We start from the raw sequence: 21,430 nt of genomic DNA on the forward strand, positions 1-21,430 counted from the left end.
TGCCGGGCTTTTCCTCCCTCAGGGTCTTTGTGCATCTGTTGTATCCGTGTGGATGGCTCTTTCTCCTCTCTTTGTACCTGGCTCAGGTTTGCTCAATCTTTAGGTCTCAGCTGAAGGATCTCATCCTCGGAGAAGTCTTCCCTCATTTAAATTAGGTGCCTCAAATTATTCTCTCTCATAGGTCCCATTTCTTTTGTTACCATATGGTATTCGTATTGGATTAATTTAATTTAATGCTTGCTTTTCCCACTATACTAAAGTCTGTGAAAGCTGGATTATGTGTGCTTTAATCAGTACTTGATCCTTAGCACAGAACATGAATCCTAGCAGATAGTAGGCCCTCAGTACATCTCTGTTTACTCAGTGCCAGACAGACCAGGATTTGAACCCAAACTTCCTGACTCCAAAGTACTCCCACCCAGTTCTGGTAAGGAGTAGAGGAGTGGCTGATACTAATTAGATACTTTAAAGAACCAGTTTTCTAAGAAATACTCTGGGAAATGCTGGTTTAAAATAAATGTGAGAATTTTCTTTTTAAAAATCTTTTTAGGCAAGCGCTTTGCTTCTGGATCAGCTGACAAAAGTGTTATTATTTGGACATCAAAATTGGAAGGTATTCTGAAATACACGTAAGTAACCATTTAGATGTACGGTATTATTTGACTGTTATCTTATTGAACAACAGTAGCAAAAGCACCTTAGAAAAGGTATAAGGAAGAACTTTTTCCTCTGCAGTTGAACTTGAAATTAAGTTATGGGGGTACATGGTGGTATAGGAAGTTTGGGTAGTGAATAGGTGAATGAACATTTCTTGAGCACTACTAGCTTAGCCAGTGCTGGGCTAAGTGTTTTCATATAACTAAGTTTAGTGAATCTGACATGACAGACTCTACCCTGCCTCAACTTGCCCTCTTTCAGTGGCCTTGCTTCTCAGGGAGTGACCTCACATCCACCAGTGGCAACAGTTGGAACCTTGGGGTTGATGTCCTCCAGACTTCTCTCACTGCAGAGGCTCTGCTCGTGCCCCTGCCTAGTTTTCCCTACTCACTGCAGCTGTCAGACTCAAATGCTGTTTCTTCTAAAGCCTTTCCTGCCCCTCTAGGCCTGGTCAGGTTTCTTTGATGGCATTTCTCATAGTTGTAGTTTTACATTTATTCTGGTGATTGAGCCTGGAGCTCTAGGAGAGCAGATCCTACATCTGTTTTTGCTTACGCATGTCCCTTATGCGACAATACCTTGCCTGTAGTAGGTATCTACTTGCCTGTGGTAAAGTACATGGAACACAAAATTTACTGTCTTAACCATTATACTTAAGTATATTGATGTTGTTGTGCAATCAATGTCTAGAACTCTTTGCATTTTGCAAAACTAAAACTCCATATCTGTTAAACAGCGGCTCCCATTTCCCCTCCCCAAGCCCTTGGCATCCACCATCCTACTTTCTGTCTGTATGAATTTGACTGTTTTAGGAACCTCATATAAGTGGAATCATACAGTATTTGTCCTTTTGTGACTGGTTTATTTTACTTAGTCTAATATCTTAAAGGTTTACTCATGTTGTTCCATGTGTCAAAATTCTCTTCCTTTTTAAGGCTGAATGATATATTTTTTAAAGATTTTATTTATTTATTTTTTAGAGAAGAGAAGGGAGGGAGGAAGAGGGAGAGAAACATCAATGTGTGGTTGCCTCTCACACGCTCTCTACTGGGGTTCTGGCCCACAACCTAGGCATGTGCCCTAGACTGGGAATCAAACCAGTGATCCTTTGGTTCTCAGGCTGGTGCTCAACCACCGAGCCACACGAGCCAGAGCTTAAGGCTGAATAATATTAAGGCTAAATAGTGTATATTTAGACCATGTTTTCTTTACCCATTTATTGGTTGTCAGTGGACACCTGGGTTGCTTCCACTTCTTGTCTATTTGGAATAATGCTGCTATGAACTTGGGTGTATCACCAAACAACTTTTGAATGAGTGGATGAAGCTGTGAGTAAAGTGTTACCTGGAAGTGAAGGAATAAAACTGAGGCTGAGAGGCCGTGTGTTGAATATGACTCGCTCACCTTTCATTATAGTCTAAGGATTTGCCATGCTTCCAGATCTTAGCCTGTGATATCTTCATTGCACCTCCATGTTGTATTTCTAAGCCTCCACAAAACTGAGAGTAACAGCCATTAATAAAGCACTTCCTGTGCAGCGGGCACTAGACTAAGTGCTTTACATCATTATCAGCTCACGAACTGGAGGTGTCCGCACACCAGTCCTGGAGGAGGTGGCATTTAGGCCAGGCCAGGCTGATGGGTGGGTAATGTTTAAGAGATAAAGTGGGGTGAGGGGCAATCCAGGGGAAGGAGAATTAATTCCTGTGCTTTCTTTGTTGGTCACTTGCATAAGAGCTTGTGGTATGTAGTTGGAGAGGCTGTGGTTTGTGGTTTGCTGCATAATAATCTATAATTGTTTACTTCCCAGGCACAATGATTCCATTCAGTGTGTCTCCTACAATCCTGTTACCCACCAGCTTGCATCTTGTTCCTCCAGTGACTTTGGTAGGTTCCCAACATCTTATCCTGGAATAACTGCACATCTGGGTGAAAAATGAAATTCATCTAGAATGAGGTGGTTTTGTCCTGCGAGAGTCAATGATATTTCTCTCCCTTCAATGTCTGGGGGCTTGAGGCAGTGGGGAAATGACAGTTATTCTTTAAATTGTGTAGAAACTAAGAGAGCGAATGATGACATTGAGTCTGGGAAGAAATCTGGGAAACAGCAAAAAGGCTCCCTTCCCCTCCCAGGGAAGGGAGATGGTAAGAAGGATGGGGGGACACAGGCATAACTTGGTATTGTCACCTCTGGGAAGCCTTCCCTGCCTCACCCTGGAAGGGACAGTTCAGTTGTTCCCCATCTCCGTGTCCTCTACCCTCTGTGTATGTATGAAATTCCTCACCATTTTAACTGTGCTTCCTATGCAGTATGTCACTGTTACTGCTGGTGAGGTGGCTGTAGCTGTGCTTCCCGAGGGGATGGATGCCTTGAGGCATCACCCTGGCCCCACACAGGGCACTGACGCGGTGCTGGTACAGAAGAGGGGTCAGTGTAATGTCCATTGAGGCAGGGAGGGAAAGTGAGCATTGGCTTGTAGGTTATCTCTCTTCAAGGCCACTTCTGGCTTTTAGCTCATCATTTTGTTTCCCTTGCTAAGAGACGTTGGGTGCAACAGAGACATTGGGGAGGAACTAGAGATCTAATCCTGTCAGGGTTTCACTTTCCTTATCTTGTTCTCACTATTCTATCTCACTGATAGAATTCTGAGGTTCAGAAGAGAGAATATATAAATAAAAGGGGAAAGGACTTTCATTCATTAATAAAATGTAGTCTTTTCTCCACGTGAGGCACTGGTCTGTGTGCTTATTTTGAGGATTAAAAAGACAAAATAGAATCCCTGCCATCAAAGAACTTGTGGTCTCAGGTAGGAGGGGAGGTAGAATTTGTAAAAATGTAGTAGTACTAATAGTGCTAGTTGAATGTTTGTGATGTGCTTGCTAGGCACTGTGCTAAGCGTTCAAAATAAATTTCTATTTGAACTCTATGACAACCTCTAAGGTCAGGTTATTATTCTCATTCCACTGATGAAAAAGAATTGGGGCTTAGAGCAAGCAGTTCACTGGAGGTCACCCAGCTGGTAAGTGGTGGAACTGGGGCTTGGACTTGGGCCGTGTGATCACATGCCGAACCTGCTCTGGTAAACACTGCTGAAGGAGGCCAGGAGGGTGGGGTTTCTTTCAGCTAGAGGCTCTGCGCAGGCTCAGTGGAGCACAGATAATATGCACACTGGTGGAAATGTTTGGGGGAAGTATTCTGGACTGGGGAAAGGGGAAAAAAATAATTTGTTTGATATTATACCTTACTGTATAAATATATCATTGCGCTCTATTTACTTTCTTGGTTATGCTTTATGACTCAGGCAAAGGGTAGAATTTGCATATTTTGCATAAACATACACCTGTTGTGAGGCCCTGAGCCAGAGCACCTGGGGACAGGAAGGAGCAAGCCGAAGGTGACCAGTGTGCCATGGACAAAGCACAGCTTATATAGGGTCATGTGCTGTAGATGAGGCCTGGGAGAGGAAATCGGATACCCAGAAAGCACCCTTCATTACTCTGACTGCTAAGTTGTACGCTGGTTGGAATGTAATAGTTACTTACACCGAAGTTACCATTTCTGTAATTAAAACACCAGAAAAGTTGGCTAGAAATTCACCAATATATCTTCCTCTTTTTCTTGTTATTTTGAAATAATTATAGATTCACAGTAAGTTGAAAAGATAATGGAGAAGTCCAGTGTACCCTTCATCCAGTTTCCCCCGTGGATGTATCTTATGTAATTATTGTATAATATCAAAACCGGGAAGCTGGGTCTGGTGCAGTCTGTGTATGTAGTTCTGTCATTTCATCACCTGTGTAGATTACCATCACCACAATCCTTACCATCATCTACCCCTCCACCAACTTCCTATCATCCTTATCATCTGATACTTGATAATTATTAATCTGCTTTAAAATTTTTTTTAACTATTTATTTATTTTAGAGAGGGGAAGGGAAGGAGAAAGAATGGGAGAGAAACATCAATGTGTGGCTGCCTCTCATGTGTCCCCTACTGGGGACCTGGCATGCAACCCAGGCATGTGCCCTGAGTGGGAATCGAACTGGTAACCCTTTGCTTCACAGGCCCGTGCTCAATCCACTGAGCTACACTAGCCAGGGCTGTTAATTTGTTTTCCATTTCTGTAGAATTTAGTCATTTTACAAATTTATAAAATGGAATCATACGGTATGTGACCTTTTGAGATTGGCTTTTGGCTTTTTTTACTTAGCCATAAATCCCTAGAGATTATAAATTGTGTGTGGATCAGTCATCTGTTCCTTTTTTATTGCTGAGTTATATTCCAGCCAAGTCTACCTTTTTCTTATATATATATTACTTTGCATTGAAGGCTTGTGGTCTCCTGAACAGAAGTCTGTCTCCAAGCACAAATCCAGCAGCAAGATCACCTGTTGTAGGTAAGTTAGGGACAAGCTCTGAAACTAGGCTTTGTGTTGCCTCCTCTTCCAATCAATCTCAAAACCCAGTGACTTCACATAGTAGAGAAGATCTGTGTTAAGTGATGGGTTTAGGCCTCTGTAGTTCCTCTTCTCTTCTTGTCTCCATGGTGGGAAGGACTTGTGCCTGCCTTTGATCATCAAGCAAAGGAAAAACTATAAATTGTCTAGCTTCAAACCTCCTCTGCCTGTAGCCATCCTCAATGGGACTCCATGGCAATGCAAGTTTGTCCTGTCTAGGCAGCGTGTGCACTAGAGAAAGCATAGACTTTGGTGCTAGACCAGGATTCAAATCCAGATGGATCACTGACAGGCCCTGTGGCTTTAGGAAAATTACAACAAATCTCTGAGCTGGAGCCTCAGATTTCTCATCTGACAGTACTAGCTAAAAATACTGATTTGATAGGGCTTTCGTGAAATACACACAAACTAATGAATCTAAAAGCATGCTGCACAGTGCCTGGTATACAGAAGACACAATAAATGGTAGCTATTCTCACTGTTCAGCTTCTGAGTGTAGCCATTCTTTCATTTAGCATCTGTTAAGCACCTGTTCTAGAGGCTGGGAATATACCAAGATACACAATTTGTTCTTAATGAGCCTTTGAAGTGGGAGGATGTTGAAGTGATGAGTGGGGAATGGAGGTTGACCCAGCGATGCAGGCACAAGCTGAGGGCTGTTGTGGAGGATCTGTACCAAGAGATGTGAGAGCTCAGGAAAAGGTGCTTCTGCCTTCACATCTGTCTGTCGATCCCAGAAGTAAATGGCATATTAAGTCTGGTCCTCTAATTTTTATATTATGACCAGGATGAGCCTAGTAGTTGCTGCCTCATTAGACTCTATCTCTACCAAGGCACCATCCTCACTGGCTTTACTTTCTGTGTGTTCTTTTCCCCTCTCTCTGTGCCATTTGCTGCTTATTTCAACAGCTGGACAAATGATGGTCAGTACCTGGCTCTGGGGATGTTCAATGGAATAATCAGCATACGGAACAAAAATGGCGAGGAAAAAGTGAAGATCGAGCGGCCAGGGGGCTCCCTCTCCCCAATATGGTCCATCTGCTGGAACCCTTCAAGGTGCTCGTACAGCTTTCCTTCTCTGAGGGCAAACACTGTTCTGAAGGAGGCCTTGTTTAGCAGACGGACTTCTTTCTTCGCAAGGTCTCTCCTTGCATTCAAAGGCTTCTCGCCCCATTTGACTGATCTGTTTTAGAACCTGTTCTATTTTATTGGAATTTTTTAGGAGCCCATCTTGTGTTTTGGAATGAATCCCAGAGATTTAGCTAAGCAGATGAGTTATCTAGGCCAACTCAAAATGTGTCTGTGTGTGCATGAACACATGCGACACAGAAGGGCCATTTTCTTATGAATTAATAGTTCACCTCTTGCTGTGCTTTATTTGGGTATTTTTCTTTTTTTAGTTTTTTCCTCCAACTTGGGCAGAACATGTGCCCACCCTATAATACATAGCTTTTTCATGAGTCTTTCTTGTTGTCCTTGCCAAAAAGTCTAAATTAAGTGTACAAGTGTCCCCAAATCCCACAAATGATTGGCATGTACCTTACACACACTTTCTCCTTCTCTGCCGGTGTCACTTTGAGGGACTAATATATTTACATGCTCTTTGTATAATCCCATGATATTAAACCATCAATATCTCCCACAGAGTCCTCTGAAGGTAAATTAAAGGACTCAATTGTTTACCAGCTCAATGTCACTTTACAGGTGCTGCCTGTGTGGTTTAGAAGGTTGTTTAATTTCACTACCTTTTCTACACCAGATTATGCTGTTCCCTGAATAATTTTGTCCATCCCAGAGCTGTACCATGCCTGTCTAATGCCTTCAGAGGCCATTAGCCTACCCCAGAGTTCCTGCTATTTGATTTTGTGGCCACAGACGACTTTGTGGCTTCAGGGTACCATTTTTAATTCATGAGAAGCAGGATGCCCAGTTTACCTTGTTGCTGTCCTCTTCCGGCAGGGTTCAGGGGCTTCTTGACAGGTTTTGAAATTATGGCTTTAGTGTAGTTCTAGGCATCATGATTGTGAAACACCACTTACTGTCTACAGCCGATGGGAGAGTTTCTGGATGAACAGAGAGAACGAGGATGCCGAGGAAGTCATTGTCAACAGATATTTTCAGGAACTCCCTGCCACTCTGAAGTCAGCAGTGTACAGTAGTCAGGGTAGTGAGGCAGAGGAGGAAGAGCCAGAGGAAGAGGACGACAGTCTCAGGGACGACAACTTGTGAGTGTGTCCCAAGGAGCGAGAACCCTCCTTGCAAGGGTCCAGGTCCCGCTTCACTAAGCTCCTTTCTAAGAGGGATCAAGGTTGTTGTTGGTAAAAAGTTCCTCCAACAAAGGGAAACACACCCTTTAAAACTTGTGTGTGGGTTATAAAATTTTCCTTTAAGAAACTTCGAGAAATACTGAAAAGTCTAAAGGACAAAATTCAACTTTTTTGTAAAACCCTATTCTTTGAGGAAACCACTGTTAGTATTCTGTTGTATTTCCCCTCAGTCTTTTAGTGTATTCATATAATTAACTAAATCATATTCTACTTTACTTTTTTCTGCTTACAGCATAGTAACATTTCTAGTGACATTAGAAGTCCTTTGCAAAACATGGTTTTGAATGTTGTATAGTGTGTCCCTGTGTGGCTGTACCATAATTCATCAAACACTTCCTCTGTTACTAGACACTTTTTTTAGCTTGTTCCTACACTGTACCTTACCTTGTATTTTGGGGGGTACATATCAGAGAAAAAGCCCTCAACATACCCATGATCCTCAGCTCCCAAATCCTGGCTGTCCAGACAGTCTTTATTTCTGGAGCAGAAAAGCTGGGATAGCCGGGGTATTCTGATTGACTAAAAGTGATATGGCTTGGAACTATGTTCTGTGGTACCTGGGCTTCTCTGGAAGAAGGAGGTGGGAGGTGGGGGATAAGAAAGGAAGAGGGGATAGGCATCAGGCCTCCATCTGTGTTTCAAACACAGTATCCCCTTTTGTTGCTTGACATTAGTTATGTTTTGGTAGAGACCCACTGCCAAGGGGGAAAATGGAAAAAGGAAGTTGCAAACCACCAATCCAGTTCATGGGGCTGAACCCAGCTCAGAGGCATATGTGGAGTACCCATGGGGGTTCGCTGCAGGCTGCAGACTGGGCTCCCAGACTGTGTTTGGACTTCAGTGCCAGTCTCTCTCTCTCACTCTCTCTCTCTCTCTCTCTCTCTCTCTCTCCTCACACACACACACACACACACACACACACACACACACACAGAGTTTACTTGCAGGTCCCTTCCTGTTAACATCGCTCTTGGTCTTTGTCTTGGTTTCCTTTTAGTTGTGAATTAGTGCCTGTGGTGTTTGCCACTTTGCCATTCTTGGCTGGGTTTTGTAGATAAGGCTGCACCATTCCTGGCCTCCATAGCTAATGGTGCTGCCATGGTGCTCACAGGCCTTGGGCTCAGAAACACTGGACTTAGTAAACAAAGAGGAGGCAATATTAGGTAGGTTAAGGCTGGGCCTTAAGGGCAGCAGAACATGTTTCTTAAACGAAGTTCCCAAGTAGCTCGATCCGCAGCCTCAGCTGAGGAGGTTTCTCCTGCATGCTGGTCCTACAGCCCCGGTCCCAAGGCAGTGATCCTGATAGGGACGCAGATTCCAAGACAGTTGTTGGTCTTCAGAGAGCTCATTACTCTTTTTTATTAGATCCAGTCGGAAACCATTTTGCCCCAGCTGTGAGAGAACCTAGTGTAGGTATTAATTTTCCCTCTGAAGGAGAGCAAACAGGATTTCTGTTGTCCATTAAAAATGTCAGATAATTCATGCCTCCCCATGGCAAAAGATGTTTCTCCACCATTTCCCTATATTTTATAGTACATAAGAATAAAGCACTCTTGGATCTGCAGCCTTGCCCTTTCTTAGTGTTACCCTACAGGAAGCTTTGAAATGAGGGGTTTAGCTTCTTCACTGTGGCAGTGTCTTGGCGCCACAAGCTCATGGTAGGGAATTCCTTGAAATTACATCCCAGGAGGGCTGAAATGAGCCTCACTTTGTCCTATTGGGCTGGTGGATGGGTTGGCCCATGTTACAACTTTCGGCCTCAGTAGTGCTGTACAACATTTGGCAATCTGACAGGCTGGCCAGGGCTTTCTTTTTCCTGTTGTTTGTTAAAGTCTGAGGGCTAACTCATCAGCAGACCATGGCCCCACATAACCTCTTTTGTCTTCTGTTGATTAGAGAGGAACATAATGACATCCTGGCTATAGCTGATTGGGGGCAGAAACTTTCCTTCTACCAACTGAGTGGAAAACAGGTATGTAGCTCTGTACAAACCCAGTGGGAGACAGTCACGATCATGCCTGTTACAGTTTTTCACTTTCTGAGATTGTTTTCTTAGTCATTATAAATTGTTGTTGTTTGCTTCTATTTACCGAGCATTTGCTGTGATACCAAGCATTGTGCTCTGTGCTGTGCATACTTTATCTAATTTAATTCTAATAAAACCCTGTGAAATAGATACTTTGATGATAAACTTTTTAGAAATGATAAGACTCAGAGCAGTGAAACAAATGTTATGCCTGAGGTTCCACACTGCGAGTAAATGGAGGCATCTGGGATTGAAACCCAGATTGGTCTGACCGTAAAGCCTTGATCTTAGTCATGACCCTGCCTTCCTATAGTGCCTTATTCATCTTACCCACACTACTAAGCAGCCACTTAGTCCAGCCCTTCACCTGTGTTAGGAGCCGTTAACATCGAGCTTTGTAAATTAATGCCTCTGCTCTGCCAGAGTTCTCAGGCTGGTGGGGACGCACTCCACAGCCAGCAGTCCCAGTGCGGTATGATACATGGCGCGATAGAGAGCTGTGAATAGATAGCTACAGCGACACAGGAGAGGGTGACATCATGCTTGGTGAAGATGGGGGATTTTGTAGAGGTGACTTTGAGCAGGATAAGCAGGAGTTTGCTAGGCAGAGAACATTGTTTCAGGCAGAGGAAATAGCATCTGCAAAGGCTGGGAAGAATGCAAATACAGGGTCCGGCAAAAGTAACGCTTGCTTGAGTGTGGCTGGTAGGGTAATAACATAGGTGTAATAACTTACAGTTTTAATTTGAACATTTCACTTAAAATGTCATATGGTGTGCTTAGTGTGATAATGTTATGTTACAGAATTACATGCTTATATTTTGTAATAAAAGATTTTGTAATAAAAAAGGGGCATTATTTGTGCCAGACCCTGTATGTGACAACTCAGGGAACAGTGACTGGATCCCAAGATTTGTGGAGAGAAGATGGCACTAGAAAGGAAGTCGAGGACAAGATTTTAGTGTGAGTAAGGAGTGTGGACATCATACACCACAGGAGCCATAGATTTAGGTAGGGAGCGACTTGGTCAGATTCCAGTTTCAAAAGAATTCCTTGTTTCTCTGGAGGGTAGATTAAAATGGAGAGAGCCTAGTGATAGGAAACCTTTTAGTACACCAGAGACACGGAGGATGAGAGCAGAGGTAGTGGGATGGCTGCTTCCACAGCCAAGCAAAGGAGAAATGCAGCCATTTCATTGGAGCCTTTGATTTAACAGCATCCTTATTCCTCAGAACACAGCATGCAGAAGTGGGGGTTTCAGGTATGTGTAGCCTAGCTTTGGAGCCATTTCTTCTGCCTCATCTTATCATTGGTCATTTCTTTTGTAGACAAGTAAAAACAAAGTTTGTGGATAATAAAAGAATTTTCTCAGTTTCCTATGGCTGTTTTCTTAGAACCCTTACTCTAATGATCTGGCATCAAGTTTCTCTGGCCCTGTCTATTTACCCACTTAATATATGTCCATCATCACTTAATAAATGTTTGTTGTCACATCTACTGTGCACCAGGTACTGAGTGTGGATCTTAGAATTTCCATGTAACAAATAACCACACTACCCTGGGAGGGAATGGGGTCTCGTTGCTATAGTGACAACAAAAAAGAGCTCCATGTGGTGGTCAGGGCTGTGGGAAATAATCTTGCATGTATGCAGCCCCACAGTTCATGTTGTGGCCTCGAGTTTCTGACTGATGAACAGCCTCAGTCTGCTGAGAAGGTAACCCCCAACTTGTTTGGGACAGTAAAACTGTTTTCTTGGTGTGTATGTTTAACTCTGAGGAGACTTAGAATCAAGTAAGGGGTATGGAGTAAATCAAACCTACACTTTTGCATTAGGCTTAGGTATAATTTGTGCATTTTTGGCATTTTAAGTATTTGTGGTATTTAAAGAGATCTGGCTTAATAATACCTAACATTGATTGAGTTTCAGGCATTATATAAACTCTTTTTCTTTAAAAAAAAGATTTATTTTTTAGAGAGGGGAAGGGAGGGAGAAAGGGAGAGAAGCCTTTCCCTTTTCGACTGGGATCGATCGAACCAGTGACTCTTTGGTTCACAGCCCGTGCTCAATCCACTAAGCCAGACCAGCCAGAAGGACTTTATTTATTTTTAGAGGGGAAGGGAAGTGGAGAGAAATGTGTGGTTTTCTCTTGCATGCCCCCCTCCTGGGGACCTGGCCTGCAACCCAGGCACATGCCGTGACTGGGAATCGAACCAGTGGCCCTTTGGTTCACAAGCTGGCACTCAATCTACTGAGCCACACCAGCCAGGGCCGAATTGTACCCTTTAAATGAGCAAATTGTATGGTATGTGAATTATACCTCGATAAAGTTGTTATAAAGAGAAAAGTAGGATGAATGTAGTTTCAGAGTAAAGGACAGGTTTTTTCTAATTGAATAAATTTAGCTTTGTGAAATATAAAAAAAAAAGTCAAAAAACAGCAACAACAACAAAAAACAAAGAAGCTGAGGGGAACCATTGAAGCTTACCTAGTACCATGTGTGGAGGAGGGTCTGTGGGAGAAAGAACATCCCCGGGTTTGGACTGGCAGAGGGGCTAAGACACACAGTCCTGGAGTGATTTGGTGGGACTGGGGGAGACAGTGCTGGCTCTGGCAGTCAAGGCTTTGACTGTGTGGAGGGGAGGAGTAAAGGATGCTCCAGAGGAGGTTGAGCTGTGTTCACAATGGAATCACAGGAAATAAGTCTGGCCAGCGCTCCTCTGTCTTCCCAGCTGCCCCCATTAAAGTTGATGAGAAAAGCCTTGAACTGTTTTTGCTATTATTATGGATTCAGAAGTTTTCCCTTTGATGTGTGTTCTCTTTCCTCAGATTGGGAAGGATCGGTCACTGAACTTTGACCCCTGCTGTATCAGCTACTTTACTAAAGGGGAATACATTTTGCTGGGGGGTTCAGACAAGCAAGTATCCCTTTTCACCAAGGATGGAGTGCGGCTTGGGACTGTTGGGGAGCAGAACTCCTGGGTGTGGACATGTAAAGTAAAACCCGATTCCAACTATGTGGTAAGAAGAAGACATTCATTTTGTTGGGCCTTTGCCTGAGTAGGCACTGACTGAACATCAGGCGTGCTAGCCAGTCAGATCCTTGATGTTTGTTCCTGACAGATGGGAGGGTAGGCCCTTTTCCACAGAGAGCTGGGTGTTGACAACTCTTTCCCTGCAGGTGGTAGGCTGCCAGGATGGCACCATTTCCTTCTATCAGCTTATTTTCAGCACCGTCCATGGGCTCTACAAGGATCGGTATGCGTACAGGGATAGCATGACTGATGTCATTGTGCAGCACCTGATCACTGAGCAGAAAGGTAAAAGACAGGTATAGCCCCTCTGCCCTCCAGATACTGGGAAGCGGGGTAGGTTGAGAGGGCTGCTGATAGGGCAAGTGATGAAATGGTACGCAGTGTTTCTCCATGGTCTTCTGGAAACACGTTGGACCACTGGTTCTGTGTGTGTGTGTGTGTGTGTGAAGGGGTGAGGGGAACATGTAGGTGTCTTTGAGAATCTAATGAAAGCAAAAAACCATCTCTAAAAAAAAGGCACAGACTCACAAAATTTTACAGATAATTCCAGGGGATCATGGACTCCCTATCTGAAGGAGGATAATATATAACAAGTCAGAGCCAGGGTGGTTGACCTGCATGGGTTTGTGGACCTGCATCCTGTCTGATCCGAGGCACTTCTCCTTCAGCTCCATCTCCACTTGCCTCTTGGCAAGTCCTCGACCCAGAGATAAGCAGGGGCTGTGGGTCAGATCAGAGTTCCAGGCCTAGTGTAGTCAGTTCAAACTCAGGCTTTCCTTCTGTTCACCCAAGTGGTGGGTCTGGTTAAGTAGGCTAAGAATCCACTTGTTTCGAGTGTATTCACATCCAGATGTACTTGCCACAGCACACTGCTGGATGCCTATGCATAGGGATTCTGGCTGGGAGTTGTCTTGCAGACTCAGATGACATCCTTTGGTCCCTCAGGGAACACCTCTGTTCAAAGAGTCCAACTGTGAGGGTGAGGGTGTAGCCACTTGGGAAACTCCATAGCATTTCCTTTGGAGACATTTTCTCCACCTGCTCCATAGTGAGTGTGAGAGCCTAGTGTGTACCCGAAACTACACCTAGTTCTTTGTTGTAAAGGGTGGTGTTTGGGAAGCAGCCAGAGGTGTGGCCACTCAGGCAGGCTCCTGATCACCAGGGGCCATTAGTTCCATGCAGAGTGTAGATTTATGTTCAGCAAGTGATAGTAGCAATAAGAATTTCATTTTCCATACTCAGTTGTAATCTTTGAACCACAAAGATCCACAAAAATTATATATGACTTCAGATCCCAGTGTTTAGCAGAGCTGCTTGTACATATTAGGCACTCTGTCAAGATTTTTTTTTTGATAAGAGTGTCTCCTTTAATTGCCAGTAGCATTAAGTAAATGATAGCTTTTAATTTCTCTGTCTTCTATGTTAACAACCTCTTGCTGGAACTGGATTTTTTTTTCTTTGACAGTTCGGATTAAATGTAAAGAGCTTGTCAAGAAAATTGCCATCTACAAAAATCGATTAGCTATCCAACTGCCAGAGAAAATCCTCATCTATGAGTTGTATTCAGATGATTCATCAGACATGCATTACCGGGTGAAGGAAAAGATTGTCAAGAAGTTTGAATGCAACCTCCTGGTGGTGTGTGCTAATCACATTATTCTCTGCCAGGTAAGCAGCAGCAAGCCAGGCTGAATCTGCCTCATGCTTCCTCCAAGAATATGGTACCCAACTCAGGGTTTTTGGTCATTAGGAATTGGTCATTGCTTTTATTTTATTGACATCTATATGAGGTACATTCTACTGGAAAGTCATGGGCCGTAAATTGGAGAATACTATTTTTTTGGTATTGTAAAGTAGGTTAGTATGCTGTATGTTTTGATGACTTAAAGCCTAAATTGATATAGTCAATTTATTATTAAAACATATACTAGATGTTTTAATGACTTAAAGCCTAAATCCCATAAATGAAGATTGATTTTTTTGGTAAATATATACACATAAAAATTTATGATATTTTTCAATTAAACAACAAAAAATGGATTTTAATTCAAAATAATAAAGGAAGTTTTTACTTCCCGATAGATTTTTTTCCACAGGAAGAAATCTGTCAACTCAGAGCTTCCTAGAGAATGTGTAGGTCAGTGCCCAGAGAAGTCTGGAAAGACTTTGAGAGAAGGCCAGCCCAGCATCCTTCTTGCAAGTAGCAGTGGATTTGGTTTCACATAACTAGGCCTATTAGAAGTGATAGAATGGAAGAAATTCTTTAGGAATCAGTGAATACAAAGTACTATTAAAATCTCTCTAACTAAAAGTCTCAAACTTCAAGCAGTTTGGTGGGGGGGCACAGGTTATAGGATAGAAGTGGCAAACAGGTGTGCTTTGGGCTGCATAGAGGTCTGCACAGAGGATCTGAGGCTGCGCTAGGCTCCATGGGAAGACTCTCATGAAGGACTGACGAGACCAGTTATGGGGATTAGATCAGATAGGTCCTGAATGTGAAGTGTTTTTTATCCCTCAGGCAGGAAAACCTCCTTGGGAGAGCTGGGGAACACTTGTTCTGTTGAGTATCCATGCAGAGGTGGGTTTGCTTTCTAGGAGAAACGGCTGCAGTGCCTGTCCTTCGGTGGAGTGAAGGAGCGGGAGTGGCAGATGGAGTCTCTCATTCGCTACATCAAGGTGATTGGTGGCCCTCCAGGAAGGGAAGGTCTGTTAGTGGGCCTGAAGAATGGACAGGTGAGTGCTTTTTGGATCTCCCATCAGGCTGGTTGTCTGGATGCAGTTGCCAGCAACCCATCAAGTTATGACCCTGAGATATGTTTGCAGGGCAGAAAAAGTCTTCTTCTCTCGTGGGTACGTTAGTGCTTCCTTTTATGAGGGTAGTCTCAGGCCAAAGATGTGGTAGCCTTCGGACTCATCACATGCCCCATTCTGGTGTGGTAGCCTCTGCAGCCTCTGGATCACATGTTGAGTAGATGAGGGAGGTAAAAGTCACAGGAAGGTTGGGGGGGTGGTTGTTGGAGGTGCAGTTCCTGTGGCTTGCAGGAGAGGGAGGCAGAGATCACTTCATAGGTGATCTTATTAGGGCAGATCCTTATTAGGGCAGTGACTGGACCAAGTGTGTTCTAGCTTGTGTCCTAGAGGATGCTCGTCTGCAGGCTATTTCTAGATGTTATAAGAAAAATGGGCCATCTGCTCAAGTGGCTGTGGAAAAATCTATGTTACACAAAGTTGAACAGTTTATGTATTCTTTGCTCAAAATAAGAAAAGTTCTAAGTGGGCTACATGGAAATTTGAAAGTGAAAATGTAACTGCACTAGCCCAAGAGCCAAGCTGTCTAGCAGATGGCTTGTGGCAGAGGTTTGTCAGGCTTTTCCTGGGGATGGAAGTCGTGGAGTATGAGTTAGCAGGAACCATAAAATAGCAAAACCAAAAGAGAGGAAAACCTGCTTTTTTGTCACAGTCAGCTGTCACTTCCAGTGTGAGGTCTGAGAGCATGGACTTTGGGGGCAGGTTGGGCTGGGGTCATGTTTGTGCTTAGTTAGCTACTCACTAGCTGTGTGACCCTGCGCAGGCCACTTTACCTCTCTGAGGATCAGGTTTACAGATGAGGATAACGTTTTACAGGACTATCAAAAACAGTAACTGATAGCTCAGTGGATTGAGCACAGACCTGCAAACCAAAAGATCACGGTTGATTCCCTGTCAGGGCACATGCCTGGGTTGCAGGCCAGTTCCCAGCAGGGGCCAGTTCCCAGCAGGGGATGCACCAGAAGCAACCATACATTGATATTTCTCTCCTTCTCTCCTTCTCTTCCCTTCTAAAGATAAATCATTTTTTTTAAAAAAGAGTAACTGATTGCTTTCACCATTACCATCATCATCATCATTATTTTGCTATGGTGACACCAGATGTCTTGTCAGTGTTTACAGCAGCCTCTTCCTGGGTTAGTGACTCAGATCTCTGCTGGATGATGTTTCCTAGTCCTGCATTTGGGTAATGTGGTTAACAAATCCCCATTCAAGCAGACCTTCAAGTGAGTTTGTCGTGTCTCGGGGCTGACATATCATTACTTTGGTAACCTCTGATGAACTGTACCCTAGGATAAGCCCTAGCCCCTTTCTTTTAATGAGTCCTTTTCTCTGCGCAGAGCTGCTAGTGAAGTTATAGGAGTTGTTTTTGTAGAACACATGGGATTCCAACAGCCTGGCAGTGCTCCACAGTCTTGTTGCCATGGTGACTCACACTTTTTCTCTGAAATTTTGCCAGATTCTGAAGATCTTTGTGGACAATCTCTTTGCCATTGTCCTACTGAAGCAGGCCACAGCCGTACGCTGCTTGGATATGAGTGCCTCTCGAAACAAGCTAGCTGTGGTGGATGAAAATGACACATGTCTGGTCTATGACATCCACACCAAGGAACTGCTTTTTCAGGTGAAGCCCCAGGGACTGCCCAGGACATGGTCCTTTGATTAGAGACCCTCCTCTAGATTCCCAGTTCTTACAGAGGGTGCTTATGCTCTGGCTTCCAGGTAGGTCTCTGAGTGGAACAGTAAGATATGAGGGTGTAGGGGCCAAGAAGGAGCGCAGAGTCTAAGGCACAGCCTGCCCCTCCCATATACCGGCTGCAGGAGCTGCGTGAGTCTCTTTGAACTTTAGTTTTCTTGCAGGTGAGATGAGCAAGTAATAGCTTTCTTACAAGGTTACTGAGAGCAGTAAATGAAGAATACTCAATCTAAGTGGGGCATGTTGTAGGCTCACAGTGCATGGGTTAATGTGATGACTTTTTTGAAAACGTCTGTTACTCACCTACTGGAGGCTGCCTGCCTCTATGAGTGACCTAAGACACAGTAAGGAAACAGGACCAGTTTTATCATCTGAAAGGCATGGGGGGAAAAGCCCTCCCTTCTATTTATTTCACAAGGATGCTATAAGAGCCAGCAAAATGTGAATGTTCTGGGGATAGGCATTGTTTACACATCATTTGGTCCTGTAGCTGGAGGAAGTGTGTCACTGGAGGAGAGAGCCTGAAGGCTTCATGCCCAGTGCCTGGTGTGCTTTCTGCTGGACTTAGTGCTGCTCTTTGCCTCTTTAGATTTTGTAAGTGGTCAGAGCCTGATTGCCTGAAATGAGTTCTCCCAAAGCTAAAACCTCCCCTGATTGGCTTTCCTAGGATATAGCCTTTTCCTAGGCTATACTAGGAAACTAAAGGTTTCCTAGTATAATGAGCAGATCGAGGAATGAATCCCATGTCTGGGCTCTTCCTTGTCCTCAGGAGAAGAATCAGCAGGGTGGAGATGTGCTGGAGTAGGGAGCTGCCTCTGTCACTTAGAAGAAGCTGCCTGGCTACTAGCCTCAGGTGACTACTAGTTGATAATAACTCACTTACAAAACAGCGGAGGCAGAGTGGTTTAGGGAAAAGAAAGAGCGTAGGCTTGGCCTTCAGACAGACGTGGGCTCCATAATTTACTGTGTGATTTCAAGCAAATTTGTGAACTTCTCAGAGTCTCAATTTCTCCTTACCTCTAAAATGGAACTCATAATTTCCCCCTCACAGAGTTGCTACGTGATTAAACATGATACCATAGTGCCTAGCTCAGGGTCCGGCACGAGGCAGGGCCTTCAGTGTTCCTTCTCTTCTCCCCAGCCTCAACACTACCTGCTCTAGGTAGATTAGCAGCCCCCAGTTGTGAATCTGTGTCCATCCTAGAACCATTTGGAGTGGGAGGGCATGTGTCCCGCCCTATTCCCACTGCGGGTTCTGTAGTAGGCTAGGGAAGGGAATTCTCAGCCCTTGCCAGGGGTCATTCCCAGCTATCCTTTTCTCTTCTCCCTTGCTCCTGCCCCCTCCAAATGCAAACAGCTATATTGTTTTTTTCTAATTATAAAAGTAATCCATGCTCATCATAAAAGATTTAGACATTGTAACAGATACTAGGCAGAAAGGTGTGAACATCTGCTGGTCCCTGGGTCTCCAGAGCTGAGCAAAAAAACTTTGAGAGGAGGTGGGGGAAGGAGGTACCTCCCAGAGTGATTGTATTTTTATAGTGTGCAGATTATAAATGTAGAGACAATATGTTATTTTTTTAATTTTAAAAATATCTCACTTTTTTTTCTTATTATGAAAAAGTAGATGTTCATGAATAAAAGAAAATTTCAAGCAAAGAAAAAACAGAAAATATAAAGCACCCACAATTCCACCCATTGAAAGACTATCACTACTAATTCTTTGGACTGTATCCCTGTAAACCTTCTTCCAGGTGTAGCTATGTATACTCATTCCTTAAGAGAAGTAGAATCCCCTTTACTGATTTTCTCACTTATTATTTAATAATTTAGTCCTCCCTTAATATTTGGGGATAATAATTCTTATTCGAAAGTAGTTCTTGCTAATTCAAAAATTCCAGCATACAAACGTGCATAGAGTTGCTTGCCTCTATAGTGCTATCCATTTCTTTGGATCCCCTTTTCTTCCCTTGCCCTCCATCCCACTGTTAGCAATTTAATGTGATTCAAGCTTTAAAAAGAGAACTTGACTGAATGTAGGAATGAGTGGTGCCAAAGCCCAAGGTCATAGTCACAGGATCCTCACCATCCCTGTCCCTCAGGAACCGAATGCCAACAGTGTGGCTTGGAATACCCAGTGTGAAGATATGCTCTGCTTCTCGGGAGGAGGCTACCTCAACATCAAAGCTAGCACCTTCCCTGTGCACCAGCAGAAGCTGCAGGGCTTTGTGGTCGGCTACAATGGCTCCAAGATCTTCTGCCTCCATGTCTTCTCCATGTCGGCTGTGGAGGTGCCACAGGTAACTCAGGGTGCCTGTCAGCGCTCAGTAATGGTAGGGCAGACACGTTCAGGAAAGGCAGGCCCTCACTGGTGGTTTGGGGAGGGAGTGGTAAGGAGAGAGGGAAGAGAGACGAGAATGGCAGCTGTAATGTCATGGGGCCACTCCATATCTCCATGTCTCCACTCCATGGAATCTATGTGTCTTTGGGCAAGTAGCTTAACATCATTGAGCCTCCATTTATTTCTGATCTCCCTATCCTGATAGGAGTGGGGAGAGGTATGCAGGGTTGTCTGTCAGCAGATGGGGTTGTGTTTCACTAAGAGCCATGCTTGGGGCTGAGTGGAGCAAGCCAGCAAAGCTGAGTCCAGCAGAATATATGTACGGGTGTATGAAGAGGGTGGCATATGAGAGAAGGAGAATACGGGTGGCATGAGGTGTGGGGGCTGAGGTCTGTGAGCCAGAAAGGGAACATGGGACCATGCAAAAGTCTCTCAAAATAGGAGGAGGCCAGAATAGAAATGGGAGGCTAGGATGTGAGCCACACCCACTGCAGAAGTGTCATAAAATAGAGTAAGACCAAGGAGAGACTAGCTGTCAGAATCCCTCCCTCAAAAGAGAATCACTTTTAAATATTTTCAAAAATACCCACCCAGACCTTTTCTACATGTATATATAGTGTATGCATAGTATATAATTAGGAGCATATGATTGTATACACATTTTCTAACAAAAGTGAAATCGTACTATGAATATTGTCATGTGACTTTTATTTATAAGTATTGCTCATATAGCTGGAACCCCAGATTTTCTTTACTGAATGTGGACTATAAATAAGAGATTTTTAAATCACCTTTCTTTATCTTCATTTTCTGATTTAACCTAATGCTTACATATTGCAGACCTGTTACTTTATGTGGATTGTTGATGATGTGGCTTTTTCACTTTATGGCTACTGGAGACAGGACTCTGTGTCAATATATGTCCTTCTCTAGCAGTTTTAAATCCTAAAATAATTATAGATTCATATAAAATTGTAAGATATCATACAACGATCCTTTATACAACTTTGCCAGTTTCCCCCACTGGTAACAGTTTTACAAACTGCAGTACAAATTATCACCTGTATAGGATGGTTTATTCACCACCGACAGCCCAACCCGTGAGATTCCTGGTGTTGGATTAATGTTTTATTATAACCACACCTTTCTCCTGGCTGCCCTGCCTCCTCTCCTGTTGTTTTTAATGACCATTTTTTGTCTTACTTGGTGTATCTTCCACATCTTACTCAACCCAGTACCTATTGTTAGACATTTGTGCTGGTTGCACCTTTTTGCTGTTGTAGATAGTGAGCATCTTTTCTAGCTAAGTCTTTGCACCTATCCCATCCTAGCTCCTTGGTATAAATTCCTAGAAGTGAAACTACTGGATTAAGGGCTCTTTAGGCTACATTTGAACAATTTTTAGACCTGTCTCCAGATCGCCTTTCTGCTAGGCAGCATTAATCTACAATTCCTCCACACACCACCTTGCCTTCACTCGCTCTCCCTAACTTGGTTTCTTGTAAATAGTGGGACTGGAGTTTGTTTCTTCCTCTCAGCTAATGATACCACTGTTACTCATTGCTGCCCGAATTATTAGTGCCTGACTCAGAGCAGTTATTCAATAAATATTAGTGGAATTTAGATCTCAGGAAAAGGAAAGAGAAAAAAAGAAAATGAGAGAAAGAAGGGAGAGAGGTGAGTGGAAGTGGCAGGAGGAGAGGTGAGAACAACCCCCGTGGGCTGTGTTCTTGCAGTCCTCATCTGCTGCCCATCCCAAATCCATGTACCACATCCATCAGAAACCCGGTCTTCCTCAATCATGCCAAACATGCTATGCTGATTGAAAGTTTTTTCTCCCAAGACTGCCATCCTGACCTCAAGATAAATGTAGTTTGCTGCTCCCTGACTCTAGCTGGCCAAGAAAAGCTGAAGGGGGCAGCCTGGGGCTTCCTCTGCCAAGCTCTTAAGATTCAGATGCTAGAGTTCCCCACCCCACCCCCAAAACCCCTATGGCTGCACCACAGCTATCCTGCTGATGCAGCAGGTCAGAACTGCCAAGGGTTAGGAAAGGAAGCCTCAAAACAAAGGCTATTTATCTGT

The 21,430-nt window shown here is 43.8% G+C and overlaps 1 protein-coding gene across 4 annotated transcripts in view; it reads left to right on the top strand.

Annotated features, from left to right (window-relative positions):
* The window catches only part of IFT122 (intraflagellar transport 122), a 71,523-nt gene that overhangs the window by 18,661 nt on the left and 31,432 nt on the right, over positions 1 to 21,430 (top strand). For 3 of the 4 annotated variants that reach the window (XM_037139339.2, XM_037139340.2, XM_053669446.1), the window contains exons 4-14: positions 551 to 629; positions 2,468 to 2,544; positions 4,990 to 5,056; positions 6,026 to 6,172; positions 9,340 to 9,415; positions 12,298 to 12,489; positions 12,650 to 12,788; positions 13,969 to 14,171; positions 15,099 to 15,236; positions 16,771 to 16,935; positions 19,110 to 19,307. In XM_037139339.2, coding sequence (XP_036995234.2) covers positions 551 to 629; positions 2,468 to 2,544; positions 4,990 to 5,056; positions 6,026 to 6,172; positions 9,340 to 9,415; positions 12,298 to 12,489; positions 12,650 to 12,788; positions 13,969 to 14,171; positions 15,099 to 15,236; positions 16,771 to 16,935; positions 19,110 to 19,307 — 1,481 coding nt within the window. Of the gene's footprint in view, positions 1 to 550; positions 630 to 2,467; positions 2,545 to 4,989; positions 5,057 to 6,025; positions 6,173 to 7,164; positions 7,342 to 9,339; positions 9,416 to 12,297; positions 12,490 to 12,649; positions 12,789 to 13,968; positions 14,172 to 15,098; positions 15,237 to 16,770; positions 16,936 to 19,109; positions 19,308 to 21,430 lie in introns of all 4 variants that reach the window. The other variant, XM_037139341.2, reaches the window with a different exon arrangement.

Source organism: Artibeus jamaicensis, unplaced genomic scaffold (assembly GCF_021234435.1).
Source record: "Artibeus jamaicensis isolate MK-2021 breed Jamaican fruit bat unplaced genomic scaffold, CSHL_Jam_final contig_519, whole genome shotgun sequence".
NCBI classification, from domain to species: domain Eukaryota; kingdom Metazoa; phylum Chordata; class Mammalia; order Chiroptera; family Phyllostomidae; genus Artibeus; species Artibeus jamaicensis.